This window comes from Typopeltis vanoorti, chromosome 11 (assembly GCF_054136105.1).
Source record: "Typopeltis vanoorti isolate ZY-2024b chromosome 11, IOZ_Tvanoo_1.0, whole genome shotgun sequence".
Lineage (NCBI taxonomy): Eukaryota > Metazoa > Arthropoda > Arachnida > Uropygi > Thelyphonidae > Typopeltis > Typopeltis vanoorti.
The window spans coordinates 14571263-14593240 of record NC_143559.1 but is presented as its reverse complement, the minus strand read 5'-3'; the positions used below and the strand labels follow the sequence as shown (position 1 = coordinate 14593240).

The window sequence follows — 21978 nt, the reverse complement described above, 5'->3', positions numbered from 1 at the left end:
AATTCATCTGCCACTTTAGGGCAATCACAAACATCCATGCCCACGGTGGAATTTGAACCCAGAGCCTGTTGGTTGGTTGGTTAATATACCTATTGCAGCAATAGACTAATTCTGTTTCGATTAAAATCTTTATGAACACGATTCTCCTTCTTGATAGGATTCAGATTCAATTCTCTCTAACCGGAGGAGTGACGTTCTTCATCTGATGCCTGCACCCTTAAGACATTCTATACACAAATTAACATTAATAATCAGAATTATTTCTAACTACACACAACCACATACGATAATATACACAAGTATTTACTGATGATAAAATCTACCTTATAGTAAAAAGCTATGCGGTGGATTTTTATATTCATCATCATCGTCAAATTCCTGATATTTACCCTCAAGGGGTGTCAGGATATGATAGTACTACATGAAAAATTTACATCATTACTAACTTCCTACCTACAATTTTCTGCCAAATCAATATGTTACCTGTCAAAGCTATAACGTTATCAGATCTTATATTTATATATCTCTTTTCTAAGGCACTTTTTACCGTATAAATCCACCTATATCTTGGTCTTCCTTTGGGTCTTTTTCCTGCCAACCTGGCAGAGAACACCCGTTTTGCTAATCTTTCCTCGCCCATTCTATTTAAGTGACCACCCACCACCTAAGATTAGCTCTGCTAACGCATTCCTGGATGCTGACAATGTCAAGTTCTTTCCTTATGTCCTCGTTTTTAATATGATATTACCATTGATGCCATCTATTCACGCCTCTAATCTTTCTCAGGACTCTCATATCTGCGATCTCTAGTCTTTGGTGAAGTGTTTTACTTCTGACACAGCTCTCAGACCATAACTTAAAATTAGTTTAAACACTGTCTTGTATACAGCTAATTTAGTGTTTTGACTAATTTCTCTCTTATTCCATATAATTTATTCAGTTGACTTCCTACCATACCAGCTTTGTTGATTCTATTGTCTATTTCCATATTTAATTTACCATCTTCACTAAAAATCGTGCGTAAGTAGCTGAAATGTTTTACTTGTTCTATAGGTATTCAATTTGGTCAGGGAATCTTGCAGACTTGTATCGGATTTATTTAGAAGTATAACATCATCCGCATAAAGCAAGGAGCTGACATTATCATCTCGAATTTTGATATCAGGTTTAACACTTTCGTTGCCAAGCTGAAAATTGGAATTTCGTGTGGTGGCCAATTTTTTTATTTTTTTTTTGTATTTAGTTAGCGACGTCCACGCGATAACGCGTGATCGGCCGTTTGGTGAGTGCTCGCATCGCGCGATAGGCAATGAACATGTTAATACCACTTTCCTTTATAATGTGATCCATATAGATAATGAATAACAGAGGTGATAATGTACATCCTTGTCTGACACCGGATTTAACATTAAAACATCTCCCTGTATTTCCTTCAATTCTAACTGCTGACTTACAACTCAAATAAAGACTAAGTATTGCTTGATATAATGCCCCATTGACACCATATAACTGTAGCGTATTGAACAGCTTCTCTCTTGGTACCTTGTCATATGCCTTTTCCAGATCGACAAAACTTAAATACAGATCTTTGTTATATTCCCATGCTTTCTCAACTATTTGTCGTAAAGTGAAGATCTGATCCTGACAGCGTCTATTTGGCCTGAATCCAGCTTGTTCCTCACCAAGCTTCTCTTCCACAATCCTTCTCAATCGTTTCTCAAGTATACTGGCATAAATCTTACCAGGAACACTCAGTAGAGATATACCTCTGTAATTCTCACATTCAGTTTTATTTCCCTTTTTATATATGGGTACTATAAGAGTACCCATATATAAAAAGGAACTCGAATCATCTGGAATTCGTCTTTCTGTCCAGGCCCTCTGAACTATGCAGTGTAGCCACTGTAAAACCTTTATACCTCCACACTTGAGCATTTCTGGTCTAATATCATCTACTCCAGCTGCCTTTCCACATTTCAAACTTTTGATGGCTTTTTCTACTTCAGCTATGGATAGGTATTCCTGATTGCATGCCTGGTCAGTGGTTTTTATCAATGTGCTGTCATCACTGCTACTTTCATTTAGCAATTTTTCGAAATAATTACTCCATACTTCAAGGATATCTTTTTCTCCAGTTTTCATATCACCTTTATCATCTCTAATTCCTTTTACAGCACTCCTTCCTCCATTACTGAGCTTCTTCAACAACCTCCAGAATATCTTGCCACCTTCTTGATATTTATTTTCTATGTTCTTACCAAAGTCTTCCCATGACTTTTGTTTAGCTAGTTTTACACAGTGTTTAGCTTTCTTACATTTGTTTCTATATTTTCTAAGAGCACAAGCTGATTTTTTGCCAGGAACTTTTGATATGCTTTCTTCTTTTCTTTCACTGCCTCTTTAACTTCCTGTGTCCACCAGGGAGTTCTGATTTTTTTATCTTTGCAGACAACCTCTCCACATGCCTCTCTTACAGAATCAATCAGTGCTTTCTTCAGAGCTTTCCCCCGAATCTCCAAGGTTTGATTCCTGTTCCCAAACTCATTCATTTTTTTTGGAATAATGTTTGTATATTTTAATCTACAGTTGACATCTGAGAGCTGCTCAACTTTTATTCGTTTTAAAATTTTCTTACATGTTCTTGTTTTCAATATGAAATTCAATTTTATCCTGCTCAAGACTAAATAGTGATTACTTCCAATTTCAAATCGTATGTACACTCTGGTGTTCTGCACCAAGGAGAAAACACCACTATCAACAATAACCTAGTCAATGACACTTTTCTTATTCCTTGCATCTTCTCTCCATGTGAATTTGTGCACATTTTTATGTTGGAACATGGTATTAGTAATAACCAGTCCATCTCCTGAGCAGAAATCCAACAAGTATTTGCCATTATTATTAGCTTTGCTCTTTTCTCCAAATTTTCCCAAAGTATTTTTGTATATTTGACAATGATTTCCTCCTCTGCTATTTAGATCCCCGATAAGGACCAACTTTTCCTTTTTCATTGTGTCAGTTGCTTTCTTTAAAGCCTCAAAAAATTTTTCCATTTCTACTTTAGGAGAACCTTCTGTGGGACCATAGGCACAAATCTCATTATCCAGTTCCCCATTCTGATATCTGCCCACATCACTCTTCGTGAAATTGCCTGCTATTCAAGAAGATTAGCCTCGTATTTAGTGTTGAATACTATGGCTTCTCCTTCTTTTCCTTGATTGTCATTGCCTGAATATAACATTTTGTATTTATTGCTCAGAAAGAGCTCACCCGTTTTGGTCTTTTTTGTTTCAGTCACCCCTATTATGTCGATCTGGTACTTATCTAATTAATCAGCTAATCCATTTCTTTGCCATTCAGGCTTCTTATGTTGATAGCACCGATCTTCAGTTCTGGTGATATTGAGTTGAGGTGTGTTTTAGGATTTGTTCCAGTATCTGACTTTTCGCTGTTCGCCCTGGTTCCCCGGAGAAAACAACGGGGGCTTTGTTTAATCGGGCGACGCCCCAGCCGGCATGAAATTCTAACATGTCGTTCGTTCAGTATTCAGGTAGATACCTAACCGGGTGCACCACGAGAAGGTGAGGATTGGACATTAGGTCAGAAGCCCTGGTCGGTTCTCCACATTCCTTTAAAGGCTATGTGGAGGTCTCCTCTTAGTTATACAGATGTTTATATTTGATATAGCAAAAAGGTATTGTTATATCAAATTGTTACTGATATTTTATTTTATTGATTTGGAAGATGAATCATTGCCTTGTGTGAAGCACCGATATTTAGGTTCCTGGAGACTTATTTTGTTTTATTTTTCCTAACTTCGCACTGAAAACAGTGATACACACTCTGCGGAAAGAAGTTAACAGAATCGCTGCGCTGACTGCAAAAATCCAATGGGGCATATTTTCCACAAGCGTACACTAGCGATAAATGGGAATTTGGAACCATTCTTACTGTATTCATTTAATGAGGTCCTGGACTATTGTGGGGGCGGACGTCCCTTCGACCTTACTCGATGCCCCAGTTCATCCCACAGATGTTCAATAGTTGAGATCACGGCTCTGTAGAGGCCAGTCAAGAGTCGTGGCATTCATGTTCACAAACTACGCAGTTACAGCAAGTCTTATGACACAATCTATTGTCCGGATGAAAGATACAACGGTCAGTTCTGTAGAAACGCCACCAAGCAGTAAACACTGCATTGTCCAGGATGTTCATATACCTCTCAGAGCTTAATGTTCGTGGCACCACAAACAGAGCTCCGATGCCAAATCAGGAAAAGTAGAACCATACCACTGACTTAGGAGCATCATATTCTTCCCATTTATACCAGCTACAAACACGTGACTCGTTATATGGCACGATGCACCTCGCCAATGTGGATGTCCGTTGACTTATTTCCAAGCAGTATATACTATGATCCCAAATGTAGAACCAGAAAAGGCAAACCTCCCTGACAATATCCTGTGTTAGGATTTCAGAAGAAAATTCCGCGCCTGGTCTACCGAGCAAGGTTTCTTGATTATGGAAAAATAATAACTACAACAAAACTTAATAGAAATGCCTAAAAAAAAATCTTAGCGAATCCACGATACTTAAGTACCATAAGTTTACAACTTTTCGTGTATGTGAGCCACATAAAAAAAGAAGAAATCCTTAAAGATCTAATTAATGAAACTAGATAAAAAGCAGATATTAATACCATTAAAATAAAAACATGGCAAAATTACTACCAAGATCTGTGGTATGGTGAAAACATTCAAAACAGAAAATCATCCTCTGTAAAAAAGTCGGAGAACATCACTCTAGAACAGCGATTTTCAACCGGTGTGCCACGAAATTTATGAAAACAAATTAATTGAAAGAAATGATGTCATAATTTGCGCATTTATTTATTAGTGTCTCGTCTTCCATCTTCTTGTGTGTAAATCAATCAAAATTATGCCTATTTTTTGCAGATCATCAAACAAATTAAAAGAATATATTTTTAGTGTTCCGCAGAATTTTAATAATTAGTCTAGGTGTGCCGTGTTATGAAAAAGGTTGAAAATCACTGCTCTAGAAGAATTAATAGAAGCATTAATCCAAAGTAAAACAGGAAAAGCTCCAGGAGAAGACAATATAAACTTGAATTTATCGAATATGCAGGACTTGGATTCTCAATTTCGGTTACTTAAATTTTATAATATGATTTGGAAAGAAGGAAAATGCCCACAAGATTGGACAAAAGCAATAGTTATCCCCATCTACAAAAAAAAAAAAAAAAGAGGACACAAATCTGATTGTAACAATCATCGTGACATCAGCTTACTAATTAGTACCTGTTATAAAGTATATGCAAAAATTTTAGCATATAAACAGACGTATACTAGACACAAAATTAATAGAACAACAAAATGGATTCAGAAAAGGCAGGTCTTGCATAGACTCTGCATTTACGTTAAAATTACTAATCGAAAAACACAGAGAAATGAACACACACACACACACACACACACACACACAGCTTTTATAGATTACACCAGATCATTTGATAAAATTATCAAAGAAAAACTATTGGAAATCCTGGAAGAATATGAGATACCAAACCAACTCTTTAGAGTCTTATTTAATATATATCAAGATAATAAAATATCTGTGAGAAGTACAATATTTAACATCAAGCTGGAAACCAGTAAATAGAGAAGTGTGTCAGGGTTGCCCTCTCACACCGGTTTTATTTAATATATACACAGATAAAATCATAAAAGATAACTAATGAAGGAGGATTCAAGATAAACCTTAACAACAGATTAGCTACTCTACTTTTTGCTGATGACCAAATAACCCTTGGAAACAATGAAGATGAACTACAAAGATCATTATGCAGTCTAAATAATCTGATAAAAACATATGGTATGGAAATATCAACAGACAAAACAAAAGTCATAGCCTTCAAAAGTGCTAATACAATAAGAAGCAAAATAGTAATAAACAATAAAATAAGAGAGCAAGTAAATACATTCAAATATTTAGGATGCACAATGTCATATGAAAATGAAGCTGATATTGAACCGAAGCTATCAAACCTTTTAAAAGTAACAGGCCTTATAAATAAAATCTTTAAACCCAATTATGTACAAAAAAACACACACGAATAAGAATCTACAATAGTAACTAAACCTATCTTACTTTATGGCACTGAGATAGGGACAATGAAAGAAAAGCAGATGAAAGAAGAATTGAATCATCCGAAATAAAATTTCTGCGCAGAACTGAAGGAGTCACAATAATGGATAAAATGAAAAGCAGCGAAATCAGAAATAAACTTCGAATTACGAACTCACTAAATGAAACAGTTATTTGCTATAGAGAAATATGGAAAGAACACACACACTGAGAATGAATAGAAGCAGAATACCCAAATAAATTCTAAATTACCACCCAAAAGGTATCCTTAAAAAGATGGAATTGAGTCCGGAACAGGCCTCTTGGCCTATAATTCTGGAAAGGAAGAAGAAATATTGTGCAGACTAGATTCCGCTCCTTAAAATAAAATACAAATAAATAAATAAAAATTAGAATATAATTATAGGCAGAATAATACTTTTTAGCTGTTTATGAAATACCTCGTGCCTTCTTTAGGACTAGTGCTAAATCGAAAGCTAGTTACGATTCCTAACTTTGTTATAGTGTAACTTTTTTTCCTTTTCTTTTTTAATGAATTACATTAACACTTATTGTTACACTTATTGTTCTGAAGATATAACAATTTGATACGGATAAAACAGTTTCGTAGAAAAGAATATCAGGAAGATACCAACGAATTAATCTATCAACTTCATGATGTTCTATGCTAGGAAATTGTTTTATTCATTCCAAACACTACGTAATATTTTCCTGATCGGTTTGCTAAACGGTGCTACTTTTTAAACTTCACAATTGCAGCATAAGCTTCTGCGACGATCTAAATTTAATAACCATAAATCTAACCGATTGCTTAATTGAATTCCATAAAACTGAATTATTAATTTCATTCTTTTAACATACTGTCAGACGAATATACACTGACTTATGGTTATTCACTGTTAATTGATAAACAACATAAGGGAAAGCTGGAAGGGATTTCAGATCATCATTCCAAGTTGTGGAAAAATAGAACGACTGATAAAACTGCTATCGAACAACAGCAGAAAGAATTTGTACAGGACTAAATGGCAGTACCTAATTTTCGATAATTTGAAACGGCTATATCGTATTTCTCTGCATCAGATTCTAGGATAAAAGTCAGAAAACGCGTATTCCAATTTGAGAAATTTATAGGAACGAAAATGTATGCTGATTTCTTAGTTCAACTTTTGAGAATGGAAGGTGTCTGTTCTGTACCTCCTTGTTAAAAATTCACTGGGGTGACACCAATGCCCAAAAGATTTGAGAAGACTACTATCCAAAAATAAAGTGTAGTACTGGTTGGATATATTAAACTTAACCCAGATGTAACCCCAGCAAGGTTTTTCCTCTTTTCGATTTATTTATTACAAACTTTTCGATATTTCCCCCTTCCTTCCTGAATCCATGGTGCACGTCTTCAATGTATGTTCTGCATTAGAAAATATTTTAACCTTTTTTTTTTTTACATTAAAAGATAACCTCAAAAAATATCGTCCTTATTATAGATTCCACACGACTCGTGCTGAATTTTCTCAACGACTACGCTTTAACTAAGAACAAAGTGATTTCAAGAAATAGGATGGCAACGTTGAATGGTTTATCTCTAATGGATCTTCGACACGTTACCCTCATATCGAAACGTGAAAAGGAAGCCGCTTAAATCAGACCAATATGGCGTATAAATTCACCTATAGAAAGAAAAAGAAACATGTATTTCGCTAGACTACCACTTACTGTATTACAAGAGACAGTAAACAGCAAATTTTAAATTCGCCAAATTTCACTTGCATTTCTTTGAATGTAAATATATGAGCGCTGTTGGCACGTTTAGCACTCATTCCGAATTTCAATAAAACCCACGCAATCAATTCCATAAATAATTTGATCCGTTCGTAGACAATGTATTTTGTGAAACCTATCAAATAATAACAGTTCTGGGTTCAACTACTGGGATAAATTAGTGATGTCATACAATAATGCTATGGTTCTCTCGGATGATTTTACTTTAATTATACTAGTAACAGGTAATGCAAGCGTACTTTGCGATCAGTGCATTGAAAAGTTTCAAACTTCTTTGATGAACTCGTTCATCTACTTCATAAGCGACAGAGCGCATAACTAACGGGGAAATAAAAATGTGAACTGTCGAGTCTCTGTAACCAATTATTATAGTATACGAGCAAATCAATACAGAAAATAGTGATGAACCCACAGAGGGAAGCCCGTTTGTCAGGGGTAGCGCTTATAGTAGGGCTTAATTAGTGTGCTATTCTGCACGCTCTATTGTAGTGACTATCGTTGGCTAGCACGCTAATGTACAACCAGCTCCGTAAGCAAAAACAGACAGCAAAAACGTATGCATGCAGCAGTTAATTCATTAAAAAAATAAAAGAAAAAAACCAGCGGCCATTTTTAAGATATTTGACTGGCGCGCGCTGGTCCGATGATCAACGTCATTGGTTCCGGCGTTCAATAAGGTCGGGCTGGCTGTTGTGTGCATACTGCGCTTGCGTGCACCGGCAGAAGGTGGCTGGAAGTCGTTCAAGACTGCATGTATGATGTAGCCATGGATCCGGGAGGATTGCTGACGAGAAGTGGAACGTGCAAAATTCTTCTGCTGCTCGTGCTTTCTTTCAAAGGTAAGAAGAAGCTCATTTTCCTTCTAAAAATGCATGCATTCTCACATCGGAAGACGTGGCTGCGTCGATTTTTTCTTACCAACCGCTAAGTAGACGAACAAGCGGTCACAAGATAAGGAAAAGTCGATGCAGAGAACGTCGAACACATGGTAGGATAACGTTCTCTTCAGTCCACGGAAAGAGGCCGTGGAGACTCATGCTTGCGAAGGTAAATATGTCGAAGTAGGAGATCGCGTCTCTGCTCCAATATAATGTAGCGATTTCCACTGCGCGTCACGTGGCCTCCAACCTTGTTTGTGATGTGATTGCATTCGAACGTTTCCATAGAGATAAGAGCAGTCTCCCGCTCGCTTTAGTCCGCTTATACACAGATATGAGTGTTGAGGGGGGGGGGATAGCTGTAGAGGAATGGGGATTTTAAAATTCATTGCTTGAAGCAAGCCATATTCTAAGCAAGTTTCCTATAGCAATTTCATAATAAACTTGTCTTTGTGTGTTTCACGACCAGTTGGTACACATGCGAAGATTTTATTTATTTTTTTTTTCGTTTCCCAATCAGCATTTTGTCAAGGGAGGAAAACGACAATATATTGTCAGGCGTTTATTCAAGTTCATCGCGCCATTCTGGAAAGAGAATGTTGATCGAAGAGTCTCACTAATGTCAATCTTGGTATCTACGTCATTAGATTACCGACTCAACGTCTTTACTTGCTTTTTAAAATATACGAAAGAGACCCGCATAACATTTCCCGATTAGCAGTGACGCATGAACTGCTCAACGTAATTTGATACATTGGTCTGCGTTCTATCACAGCTGCACATTCTTCATCAACAAGTATGTCATAAATCTGGGGATAAAAATAACTGGTTTGTTCATGGCTCATAATTAGGAAATCTTGAAGCAGTTAGGATGCTAAGTTGGTGGATGCAACGGGAATCAATTAAATTTCCTGATGCCGGAAACAACTTTCATCCCATATATGTTTAAAGTGATTCCAGTTATCAAATTAAATCGAATAATCATGTGTACGCTATCATGTTAATTAACGCGCACCAAAAGGATTCTCCATCAGCTTCGCCTACCGTACATTTAGTTATGATAAAGTGGGTTAAGGGACTGATAATCAGAAGCCCTGCTTAAAGAACACAACGCAAGTCATTCGCGATTCCACTGAGCAGGGTGCTGGTAGCAGAATGATGAAAATCGCCTACTAATCGAAGGTATTTACAAACATTCGTGTTCGCAGTGGGATTTGAACTCAGATGCGCTATCTACTTGATCGCCAGGCCAGCAAAATGAAAAATAAGCGGAATAAAAGTTGATAAATCAACTTGAACTTTAGACGGTATAAAGATAGTTATTCACAAAATTCTAGATGCCTGCTCAATTAAAAAAAAAAAAGAAGTTTCTACCCAATTAAAAAAAAGAAGCAAAATATTTATCCAACCGAAGTTATGACGGATGCAAAGCTGTGCCATGAGACGGGGGATACAGATCGGAGATAATGAAAGTGGTTGACACACTGACGTCAGCTAAACAAAAAGCCAATATTCCTTTAATATCATTACACAGACGGGTGGCTGATAACTTATTTTGACTCTGGGTGGCAATTACCATGTAAAATTACATGTAAAACAATTAAACAAAAATAACATCCAGCAGTGTCATCTGTATCTTCACTGCCTATTCTCGAAGGAGTATCAGACCAGCCCGCCCAAACTAGCATCCATTGTCGACAGTTGGAAACAAAACTTTGAGTAATTAGATAAAGTAAAGAGCACGATGAAGCGAGATACAATGACTTCATTCGCTTAGGAAGATCATAAAAGGTTAAATGTTTCTACCCTGCTAGTCGAGATATTCTCGGCTATTTAAATAGGCTATCTGTCCAAATAGCAAACAAGTTTCGCTAACGTCCCAAAATGCGGTTTGTCCACATCGAGGGGGAGTAAGAGCCGGCTCCGATCTCGCACACTATCACGTGATTTTATAGCACGCAGATCTCTTTTACAACAATAAAATTTAAACCAGCAGCCGAGTTCGAACACGATTTCTCAACCCGGACAGACACTTATGCTGTGCAGGGAAGAATTCTTCTAAATTAATTTGAGTTGAAAATTGGAATTCCTGTCTTTCTCTCAAACGGATATATAATGCAATCAAACTTTCAACGATAACTAAAAATAATAATTGAATAGATATTATTGTCATCGTTTAACTGCTAGTAAAAGTTAAAACTTTCTACCAGTTTCAGGAATAGATATTACAGGCCAGACGATGCTTTATGGCCTATAATATCTCTTCAGAGTTAAAGTAATACAGGTAACCCTCGTATAACGCGGATGTTAGGTTCCATAGAAACGCCACGTTATATAAATCGCGTTATACGAGACAAAGACCACATAGAAAAAGTAGGGTTAGGTTCCGAAATCGTTTTTTTTTTTTAAATTATATAAACAACAATGACATATCCAACAAAAACAATTTTTTTTTATTTAATTCAGGTAATTCATGTAAGTTAAGAAAACATAAACTATGACAAATACGTAGTATAAAATTATAAAAATTACAAATTGTACATAAATTTCATTGCACATAATGGATAAATGTTTTAGACACAATAAAATAAAGCGCATATTTTAATCGTCATCACTGTCTTCAGAAATAACATTTCGTAGATGTTCTTTTAAGTGGCCGGAGGTCGTCATCACTTGAAATCTCTTGGACATCATTTGTATAATTCTCATTGCCTACTTCGGCTGGTTTAGTCATCAAGAGGTCAGTAATAAGACTTTGCTTTCCACTATGTTGCAATTTTTTATTACGTTCATAATATGGCGCTAAACAAATATCCAATTGTCTCGTGAATTTTCCCGAGCGCTCCATTGAGGGATCATTATCCGTAAAATAACTTACTAACTTTCTTGCCAAGTCCAATCCTTCTGCTAATTTCTTTAAACTGAATTCTTTAACGGATTCATCACAATCAGAATCTTTGGCAAAACTTTCCCCGCCATTTGGTTCGACGTTATCTATTAATTGTACCAGTTCCTCATTTAATTCACTAATTTCGTTTTCAACCATATCGCAAAAGCCCTCTACACCAAAAATGTGTGCGACGTTTATTATACGACGTAGCTCGGCATCCACTGGAGGCACGAAATTTTGTTCCATTACGGCTTCAGGCCATATTTTTTCAGCGTAGAGGGTCGTAATTCCTTAATGGACAGAGAAATAATTTTTACACAATCAACATTAAAAACTCCACGCTTGAGGCAGTGTCATGTTTGGATTAGATTCCATTTTTTCCAAAATTAATTGAAATGTTCGCCGAATATAATATGACTTAAATGTTGATATTATTCCTTGGTCGAGTGGTGGAATAGGTGAAGTAGTATTAGGCGGCAAAAAGTTATTTTAATATTCGGATGGCTTAAATTTGCTGGGTGGCCTGGTGCGTTATCTAAAATTAGTAGAATTTTCAAGTCCATATTCTTTTTCTTTGTGTAACTTTCTACATCGGGTACAAAACACTTGACAAACCAATTTTCAAACATGCTAGCTGTAACCCATGCCTTTTTTTGTTGGCCTGCCAATAAACAGGTAGGATGGACTTGTCGAGCCCTTTCATTGTATGAGGATTTGCAGATCGGTTAATAAACATTGGTTTTGTCATGTAATCACCTGATGCATTACTACAAAACAGTAGAATAATTCTATCTTTGGAAACTTTGAATCCAGGAGCTGATCTTTCATTTTTCGAAATATAGGTGCGTTTTGGCATTTTTTCCAATATAACCCAGATTCATCCGCATTGAACACCTGGTTTGCACTGTAACCATTTTTAAAAGTTCTGCTGGGTATTTCCGGGCAGCTTCAACATCTGCTGATGCTGATTTCCCCTGGATTTTAAGATTATACAAAGAAAACCGCTTTTTAAAGTTTTCGAACCAACCCTTACTGGCAGAAAATCCATGCTGAGAAATTTCTTCTGAAGAATCTTGATCAAGTTCTTTTAAATGTTTATAAACTTGAGAGCTTTTTGCTTAATAAGCTGTCCATCCAAATGATTTTTTTTTTTTTTTTGAGTGCAATCTTCTATCCAAATCATTAGAGATTTCTCCATTTTCTCTATTAGAATATCGCGAACACGAGCAACGCGCTTTGCACTTACCGTTGACCCAACAATAACACTTTCTCGGATTTTATGTTCATTTTGTTTGATTGTTCGAATTGTTGATTCATTTAAATTCAGAGTCCTTGCAACAACTCCTGGTTTTTCTCCAACTTTCAACTGATCCATGATTTAAATTTTTTCTTCGAGAGAAATGAATTTCCTCTTCAATGTTGGGTTTTTTCCCTTTCGTTGCAGTTTTAGTGGCCATTACAATAAAAATAAACTGCTCTGCTTGAGAATAACACACTTATGATTTTAAATGCGCTTTCCTGGCAGAAACGAAGACAGTTTTCAACAATAAACACTTTATACAGTAAAGCCTAGATGGTGAACCTATGGCACTCGTGCCAGAGGTGGCACGTCTGAGAATTTTGCTGGCACGTCAACGATTTACAGGTGATATCCTTTTATACGCTTATAAATTATTCAAGCTTTTTTTTTTTTATTGTTACAATACGTACAAGCTGAATTTTGTTTTACACAAGACAGCAGCTATAAAGACGTGCATATGATTGGTGCGGTATTAACAAAAGATCGCGCGTCTCAAAGACAAAAGCAACCGACAAGTGTTCGGTACAACGTATGGTTTTGCTTAAGTCTATACAGCACAGTTTCTGTGAGAGGGGACATGTGATTTATTAGTTAGCGCCGTTTTTATTCCATCTGTCTCTAATTTCACTATTTGTTGAGAATGACACAGACTGCAAAAACCTTCTGTACAGTACCTTATTCAGTAATGCAATAAACCGAAATTCGATACTTATAACTACTTGCCCGCTACGGGCAGACACAAATTTAACGAAGATAAAATTTGATTTTTAAGTCCCGCCGTGAAAAATATGAAAAAAAAAAAATAAATAAATAAAATAAAGGGTTACTAGAAATTGTAGACCGCGTAGTATAAGTACCGCGTTATACGAGGTACAGTATATTATATTGTAATATAATAAATTACAACACTGTATGGTGGCTTACTGTTGGAATACAGACGAGATGATGGTTGACAATGCAATTAGTTATCATTCGAATAAAGTCGAAATAGTAAAATAACAAAAAGCATACTAGATTAGTAAATCAATTTTCATCAAGTGCCAAAAAGGGCAGCAATATACTGTATAGTATTCATTATTATTTGGGTACTATGCTTCTTAATAAAGTAAAAATGTGATAAAAATACATTTGATAAGGTAACTCCAAATATAATTGTAGCAATTAAGGCGAACTTGTAATTTTTTTTATGTTATTTCCACCCACGAACTGCTCGGGAGATTAGCATATTTTAGTACCACTGGTGGGCTAAGGGACGGATAATCAGAACAGAAACGAATCTTTGCGTCTTTTCCAACTGCAGTCATTTTTTATGTGATTTTGACTCCCAGTGACGAAAGGTAAGCCTATAGTACGTTGTACGGTAGGTAAGCTGAGGATTTTTTCTCTTTTTCTTTTTTTGTATTTGATTCGTTTTTTTTTTTTTACATAATCCGGAAACCTTGCTCAGAGACGAAACATGGAACTTTTCCAAGCCACCTCAGGCTCCTAATAAGCAGAGCAGCGAACTCAATTTCCCTGCTCTTTGAAACTATTAATACCCAGTTAATTTTCTTCTGTTTTGCTCCACCAAATCTCCATTTTGAACTTGATATAGTAGTAGAAATTCAGGAAACGCATGAAACGTATATTGTTCTTTATAATGCTTCAAAATTGCTTCATTAACCCCAATTTTAAATGAAGTGATGATAGTATTTTTTTTTTATTAACTTAATGCGAATTACGGGTTCTCTTGCCCCACATGATTACGCTGTCTTGTAACCAAACAGAGAATTTTTTCAAAAAATAACCGTTCCTGTTTTATATATATATATTACTTTATCATGAAGTTCAAAAGGTTTCTGCCATTTTTAAGTGATCGAGTTAGATGACTGTGGGGAAGCTAAAATATTGCCATTTTGTAGAACCTCAAGCTCAGTTTACAAGAAAAAACAACCTCCAGAATATTGTACACTGCAATACAGATGCTGTATGTTTTGATATATTGTAATTACACTATTACAGACCGCATTATGCGAGGTATTGATGTACTTCTGTACTTCAACCTGTTTCAAAGTAAAGAAATATCCAGGCAACATACTGCGTGAATTGTACTGAATAAAGCTATACTATACATTCATTCTGAAGAGGTTTTTGTAGAAAGCAAATAAGTCCCTAAATCTCTTACCAGATCATTTCAGTTTATGTGAACGGCTGCAAAGAGTTCTTGGTTTCAGGTTGGTGACCGTCACTTGCATCGCATCGCCTTCCGAATCAAAAAAAAGACAAATGTAATAAGCGATTCTTGGAGTAAAAGTACAAGTAGTAAGATCCACGAGGCACATGGCCTTGTGACAGACAGGTGGATAAGAAATATCCTTTCTGTTTCCAGTGTTACATTTTTCTACGTTGGTTGGGCAAAAATATCGGAACAACAAAGGGAAGAAATTTCTCGTTACCAGTTCTATAGGTGATCAAGCATGTGTGGATATTTTATGTGCCTACGATTTATCTTGATCCTCAAGTTCTGATGATGACGTCATGCACTGATAATTGCACACAACGAAGATGATGTGCTCAAACAGAAAACAATATTTTGCCACATCATTGCGATGCTTTTGACTACTTGATATATGACTACTACTATTAACTCGGAAGTTGGATATATTCATTTTAATATAAACTGACTAAAAATCCGAGAATTATAACAAATTGAGATTTATTTGAAAACGCAACATCAAGCGTTTAGAACATAGAAAGCTATTAAAAGACACTGAAAAAAACATTGAGACACTCTGAAGATATACAATTATAAAGCTGTACTGTAATTTACAGTCGAATATTATAGCTTTATAATTGTATAGCTTTAGTGTGTCTCGATGTTTTTTCAGCGTCTTTTAATAGCTTTCTATGTTAAATTAAGGGGATAAAAATCCCTTATTATTTTCCAGCCAGCATGCAAAACTCTAAGATCGAAAACTACGATCTACGAGTTTCATGCCGAAGAACTATCGGCGAATCCAAGCGTAGGTGACCACTTGGTAGTACAACACCAAGGCAACTCGAAGCAAAGGTGGAGCAAGCTCCCACACCATCCTTGATATTTTCTCATAATGTGAAAACACAGCTCCTAGGAGATGTAATACTGCTTTACATTATGAGGAGAGGTCACTACCCAGACCGGTTTCAACCTTATGTATAGGTGAAGCAGGCTCTAAAAATAAGACGATCCCGAAAGATCGCCCAACTCAGCGTTGTTCCACTCGATGACAGGCTGCTCACCCCGTCACCGAGAAGAACTTCTCAGCATTGGCTCTACCCAGTGGCAGGCTCACCCCACCAACCAAGCAGAGCCATAATCTCAGCGGTGGCCCCACTCAGAGACAGGCAAAAACCTACCTCCAAGTGGAGCCTCTCAAAGCCAGATCCGCCCCGCACCTGTTTCCACCCTCATTGGGGTCTCATCAGTGAGTAGGTAGACCTGGATGATATCAAAGTTTAAGTGAAAAGAACTTACATACCTTCACTATACGAATGCCAGAGTGGTGTACCCATATCTATATATTATATTATAATTAAGATGAAAAGCCAAACGGCTGTATTTTCTGGCGAAGTTAGTTAAATTAAGGGGATAAAAATCCCTTATTATTTTACAGCCAGTATGCGAAACTCTAAGATCGAAAACTACGATCTACGAGTTTCACTACCAGTAAGTGACCACTTACTGGCTGTAAAATAATAAGGGATTTTTATTCCCTTAATTTAACTAACTTCGCCAGAAAATACAGCCGTTTGGCTTTTCATCTTAGCTTTCTATGTTCTTAACGCTTGATGAAGTCAATCCCGACGAATCATGTTGCGTTTTCAAATAAATCTCAATTTGTTATAATTCTCGGATTTTTAGTCAGTTTATATTAAAATGAATATATATATATATATATATATATATATATATATATATATATATATATATATATTTCAGGCTGTTTTTACTTGTAAAGTCTGAATGTTTTTCTATCATGAACATTATAGATTTTATTATGTAATTCTCAACATGGCCGGCTACATAAAAATCATAACCATTCGAAGATATAAATGAACGTTTGATCTTTTGTAAAGGAATTGCAAAAACGTCATATTGGGAAATGATGTTTTGTGCTCTGTGTACTTGAATTACAGAATGTCAGTTAAACCTTTTCAGAATTTTTATAACTCGTACCTGTTTATCCCACTTTTGGCAACATCTATTTAAAAAGAGATTTTCTAATACAATATTTCTAAACAGGAATGAAAGATAACTGTTATTTGGTTAATCTTCAGTGATGAAAGATTAATCGAGGGGATTAATGCATTAGATGAGCACAGTGACCATTGTTTGTTCACTGGCATCTGAACTGTAGAATTAGATAAAAGGTTGTTTTATCAAATGCTAGAGCAAAAGAGGGCGTACTGTAACGAGTTTGTGGTTTTATCTGTTCTGATAGATAAAGCATCAAGGTGTACACACTCGATTGGTTTCTTAGTAAAACAGAATTATACACGCTTTTGAGAAACAACTTGACCGGTCACATTTCTCGTGTGGAAATCACAATGGTAGTAGAGAGCAATCACCATCATGTTACTAAATTCCAATTTCCAGTGGCAGCACATTTCAGGAAATGTTTTGTATACCGAAGTGCACATCAGTCACTTAAACTTCCAAACGGAAAAAGTTCTTTACAATCTCTAATAAAACTCCAGCGTCACCTAGAAATGCCATTCATTAAAGGAGTTTTCTTTGAAATTGCTATTGTGACGTAGCAACAGCGCAGAACTTTAGATCTTGTTCATTCCTCCCTTACATCAATCAATCATTATTATTTATATTCATAATAAAAACAGACATTTATATGTGGCCTGAATATTAATATAAGAAAACATTAAGTATAGCAAGTTGGAAAAAAAAAACATAATAGTTATATAATCCTAACTGGAGACGAGCAAGACCTCGGTTAATGAACTTTTCCTGTGTTCTTGAAGTTTTCTGATTTGTGCTTTCTACTACAAACTTAAGCAAATTCTCGCTAAATAACGTTCTCTTTGAAGCACTACTAACGCAGTTTGCCGCAACCTTTGATTGGAAAACTCTCCCTAAAGGTTCGATTCTCTTTATAAAGGCTTTTCATGTGAAAGTGAAAAAATAATTAACACAACCTGAGAACACGCGAAGTTTACAGCTATAGACATTGTAGATTTAGATGCTAATCCAAACGACCCAAACTAATTAATAGTTGTCTTGGTTCAATGAAGAAACTAGAAGAAATCTAACGTTTTGATTTCATTTCGCTCTTTTTTTTTTCCCTTTGTACTATGCTACTAAGACTACTAAATAAAATAATCTGTTATGAGAAAGTTAATTTTCGATATAAGATTTAACGGAATTTGCATGTGTCCCACCCATGTCAGACTGTAAATCTATTGTACATGCCGTACTCATAGGCGGGACTAAGGAGAGATCATTCGATTTCTTCTTATAGTACCTTTTTTTTCCGAGCTACTTCAGGTCTCAAATAAATCGGATAGTGATCTCACACCGCGAAAGAAAAATCGCCTACTACCTAAAGAATTACACCAATTCCAACCCACAGCCATGTTAAAGGAGCAGAGAACCAGGTCCGCAATGAGGGTTAGTCCTATGTCTATAGTTTGCGGTGTGGGTATGCTGATTTATCATGAATGTATTTGCATACCGACCAGTGTGCCCGTTTTGATGGAGGAAGAACTCGGATTGGTGGAGAAACAACTTTGCCCATTTACAAATGATGCTACTTAAAAAAAAATTCCTCGTCACCAACAACAGGATTTATCTAAATAACATCATTTCCGTCTGTGAAAACCATGGCACAAATTCATTTTCATGAATTCCGTACTAGAAAAAAATTAAGTCTCTGGAACAAGAGCGTTTTTTCAGCCAAATTTCAACCGAACTTCTTTTTACGAATGTTACATAAGACATCACTCAGCCGTGAAGACCTCATTTTAACCATGATGTAGCGCAGGCATATGGTTAAATTAATAATAAAACAGATTTTCTTAAACCAACACATTAAATGTCTCCATCTAATACGATGTAATTCACCTCTAACCAGGCGAAATGGCCAAGAATCTTGAAAGTATTATCTATTAACTTTGTATACACAATTTCTCGTGTTTCGCACGCACAAATCAACTTGTCTTGAAATTGTGATAATTTATGGTTTAAAACAAGGAATTACTCCTTGAAATTATACCTACAGAGAACAGAAAGAGTTCTACCGCTATGCTTCCAAGCATAATGTCTCCCACAAAAGCAATGATTATATACAGTATGTCAAATCTCGCCCACGAAAGGTCGAAACATACATCACATTTAGCATTGTGAGTGGGCTGACTCAGAAACTAAGACAACAAAGGATGAGCTTCTGCCAAATTAACTGATTTAGTTCTTTCTTCAAATACGTTGGAAATTGTTAGTTTGAACTTCATACAGATTTCCTGTAAGTCCATAATATTCAAAGATTCATCCCGTACAATTATTTTCACGGTACAATAAAGCATCCACCCGCATTGAGCATGGGTCGATTATGTCAGTCCAAAGAAACATAACGAGTCTATACTGGTCATTATGTCCTTCCTGTCTGCGCGATTAGCCTAGTGGCTATGCGCTTCGCAACTATATAACGGGAAGGAGTGTCCTATGTTCGATTCCCGTCGGTGACGCGAGGAGCTGAAGGATCTTCCTCAGCCATAGCCAAGTTAGCCTGTCTTGGGCTTGGACAGCAGTTTTTTTTTTTTTTTTCAGTTTATCCTGGGGTTTTTCATCTCGCAAAGCAGGCAAACCGGCCTTGGGAACTCAACATTACTGACATAGGATGCACCGGGGCGTAGGGCTGACCACCTTATCCTGTGAACGGTTTGAGGTCCGATGATTAACCAACCCTCGACACTGCAAGGTAAAAGAGGGAAAAAAGGAAGATGAGATGAGATTGTGAGATGTCCTTTCTGCGATTCTTTGGAAAAATGGCTAGCAAAATAAATTTTTAGCTTATTCTAAAAGGCTTCCAAGCCTTTTAGAATGATCTATGAATAATCTATAATTTTTTTCCCTTTACAAATCGCCCGTTTTCACAGTAAATAAAACCATGTTTTTTTTTTTTTTAAATCTGTCTTGTTGAAACGCAACCTCAGTTATACATCAACTTCTCAGGTTTGCATATTAGACTAGTGTCATGAGTGGGGGCTTTCTCAATCGAGTTATAAGTCGGTAGGCGGTTAGTTAGAGAAATTTTGGAGGAGAGGCAAGGTAGAGATATTCTGAGATAATAATTAAGGCGTCTACGCTATAGGCTTATAATCGATACGTTTCATATGACCTTGATTCAAATCACAAGGACAGGATGAATCTTTTAGCCTTTATCGGGCAATCGGGTCTCGTACCCTTGAGATAGATTTTTATCAGCCAAACTTACATCTCATTGTATGTGTTACTGCAGGTTTTGTTTATTTTACAATAAAAAATGACGTCATTTGATCCCAAGAAATCGCTATTACTGGTCGCCATAGTTGCATAGCTCCTAAAGGAACTCCTTTAGGAGCTATGCAAGAGAAGTTGTAAAGTGGATATATTTGGGCGAATGCGATGTGCTTCAGTAAGAAGACTGGAGTAAACTGTGTGTGTGTGTGTGTGAGAGTGAGTGAGAGAGAGAGAAAAGTTCCATCAATTAACAAGCTAGACAGAAATTAGGCATGCATGTTATATTGGAAACATATCAAGAAAATGAAGCCATCTAGAAAAAGTAGAAATGAGAATTCTAAAATGATTAGAATAAGTAGAATATAACTTAAGAGGGGACCAACAAGGCAGAGTTATGAATATTGAGAGAGAACACATTAAGAAAAATATCACATACAAAAAAAGGTGGGAAATTCCAGAAAATTTCCAGAAAAATATAGGAGATCGAAGTTACGAAGAAAGATGATGCTTTGAACATCAACTCAGATGCAGTCAAAAACATCAAAAAAGATCAAAAGGATTAGTCTAAACGACAGATCCTATTATAGTTCAAGAATAACACACAAAACAGTTCTACCTGTACGAGTTAAAGTTTGCTTTTTAACCCACAATCATTTTGGCAAATATTTGTTCGCCATCCTGTAAAATAAAGCAGACTAATTATCAGTTTAGAATTCACCAAAATCCAGGTTTTCTTACTGACCAACTAAACATCGTAACCTTGGTGTGCAGGCTGAGTAGATAGTCTCCTCTCCAACCTACAGGCTATCAATTCGAATTCCAGTGTGGCACGGATGTTTGAATGTCTTTACGGTGGTTATACTGTCAACCTACTTACTAGACTCCTGAAGTAGCTTAAAAGGACTATTGGAGGATGAGATTTTCATTTAAAAAATATAATTAAACTAATCACATTCATAAGTTCTTCTACTGCTTTTCTTTGCTTTGTGCCGATGACTGTCTTAATGGGATAATTATTTTGCCGGTTTAAATCGCATTATTCGTATGAAATGAAATTGATTTTTAGTCTTGTTCAAATACATGATGCGAATCACAAATTAATAAACACGGCTTTAAATCCTAAGTGAAACTTCACTGACGTTAACTATGGTGAGGTAACCTCTACTGATGATTTAAAAAAAAAAATTTTCCCCTTTAAAATATTTTTCGAATGAATCGGAAATAAGAAAAAAGAGAGATCAGGCTTCACTGTTGTGCCTGCAAGAAGGAGGAAGTATCTAGTCATGTAGCTTCCAACATCGAAGGGTTCCCGCCTGCAAATATTCATGGGAGTTTTTGAAGTTCTGTTCAACCCTTTTCTTGTTTTTCACAATCGATAAAATAAAAATATAGCATCAATGGAGAATCTGAAGGTAACTTCACCCAGAAAAGGAACGTTTAGTCAAAACAAATCGAATAACTGACTAATAACTAAAAAGAAACGAAGCAGGAAAAA

General features: G+C 36.1%; 2 protein-coding genes across 3 annotated transcripts in view; one reads left to right on the top strand and one right to left on the bottom strand.

The window, feature by feature from the left end:
• The window catches only part of LOC150101315 (uncharacterized), a 338578-nt gene that overhangs the window by 62875 nt on the left and 253725 nt on the right, over positions 1 to 21978 (bottom strand). The window lies entirely within an intron of this gene.
• LOC150101316 (uncharacterized) overlaps positions 8676 to 21978 on the top strand; it is a 120636-nt gene continuing 107333 nt past the window's right edge. Inside the window, exon 1 of the mRNA XM_090400988.1 lies at positions 8676 to 8786. Coding sequence (XP_090257114.1) covers positions 8699 to 8786 — 88 coding nt within the window. The 5' untranslated portion in view covers positions 8676 to 8698. The remainder of the gene's footprint in view (positions 8787 to 21978) is intronic.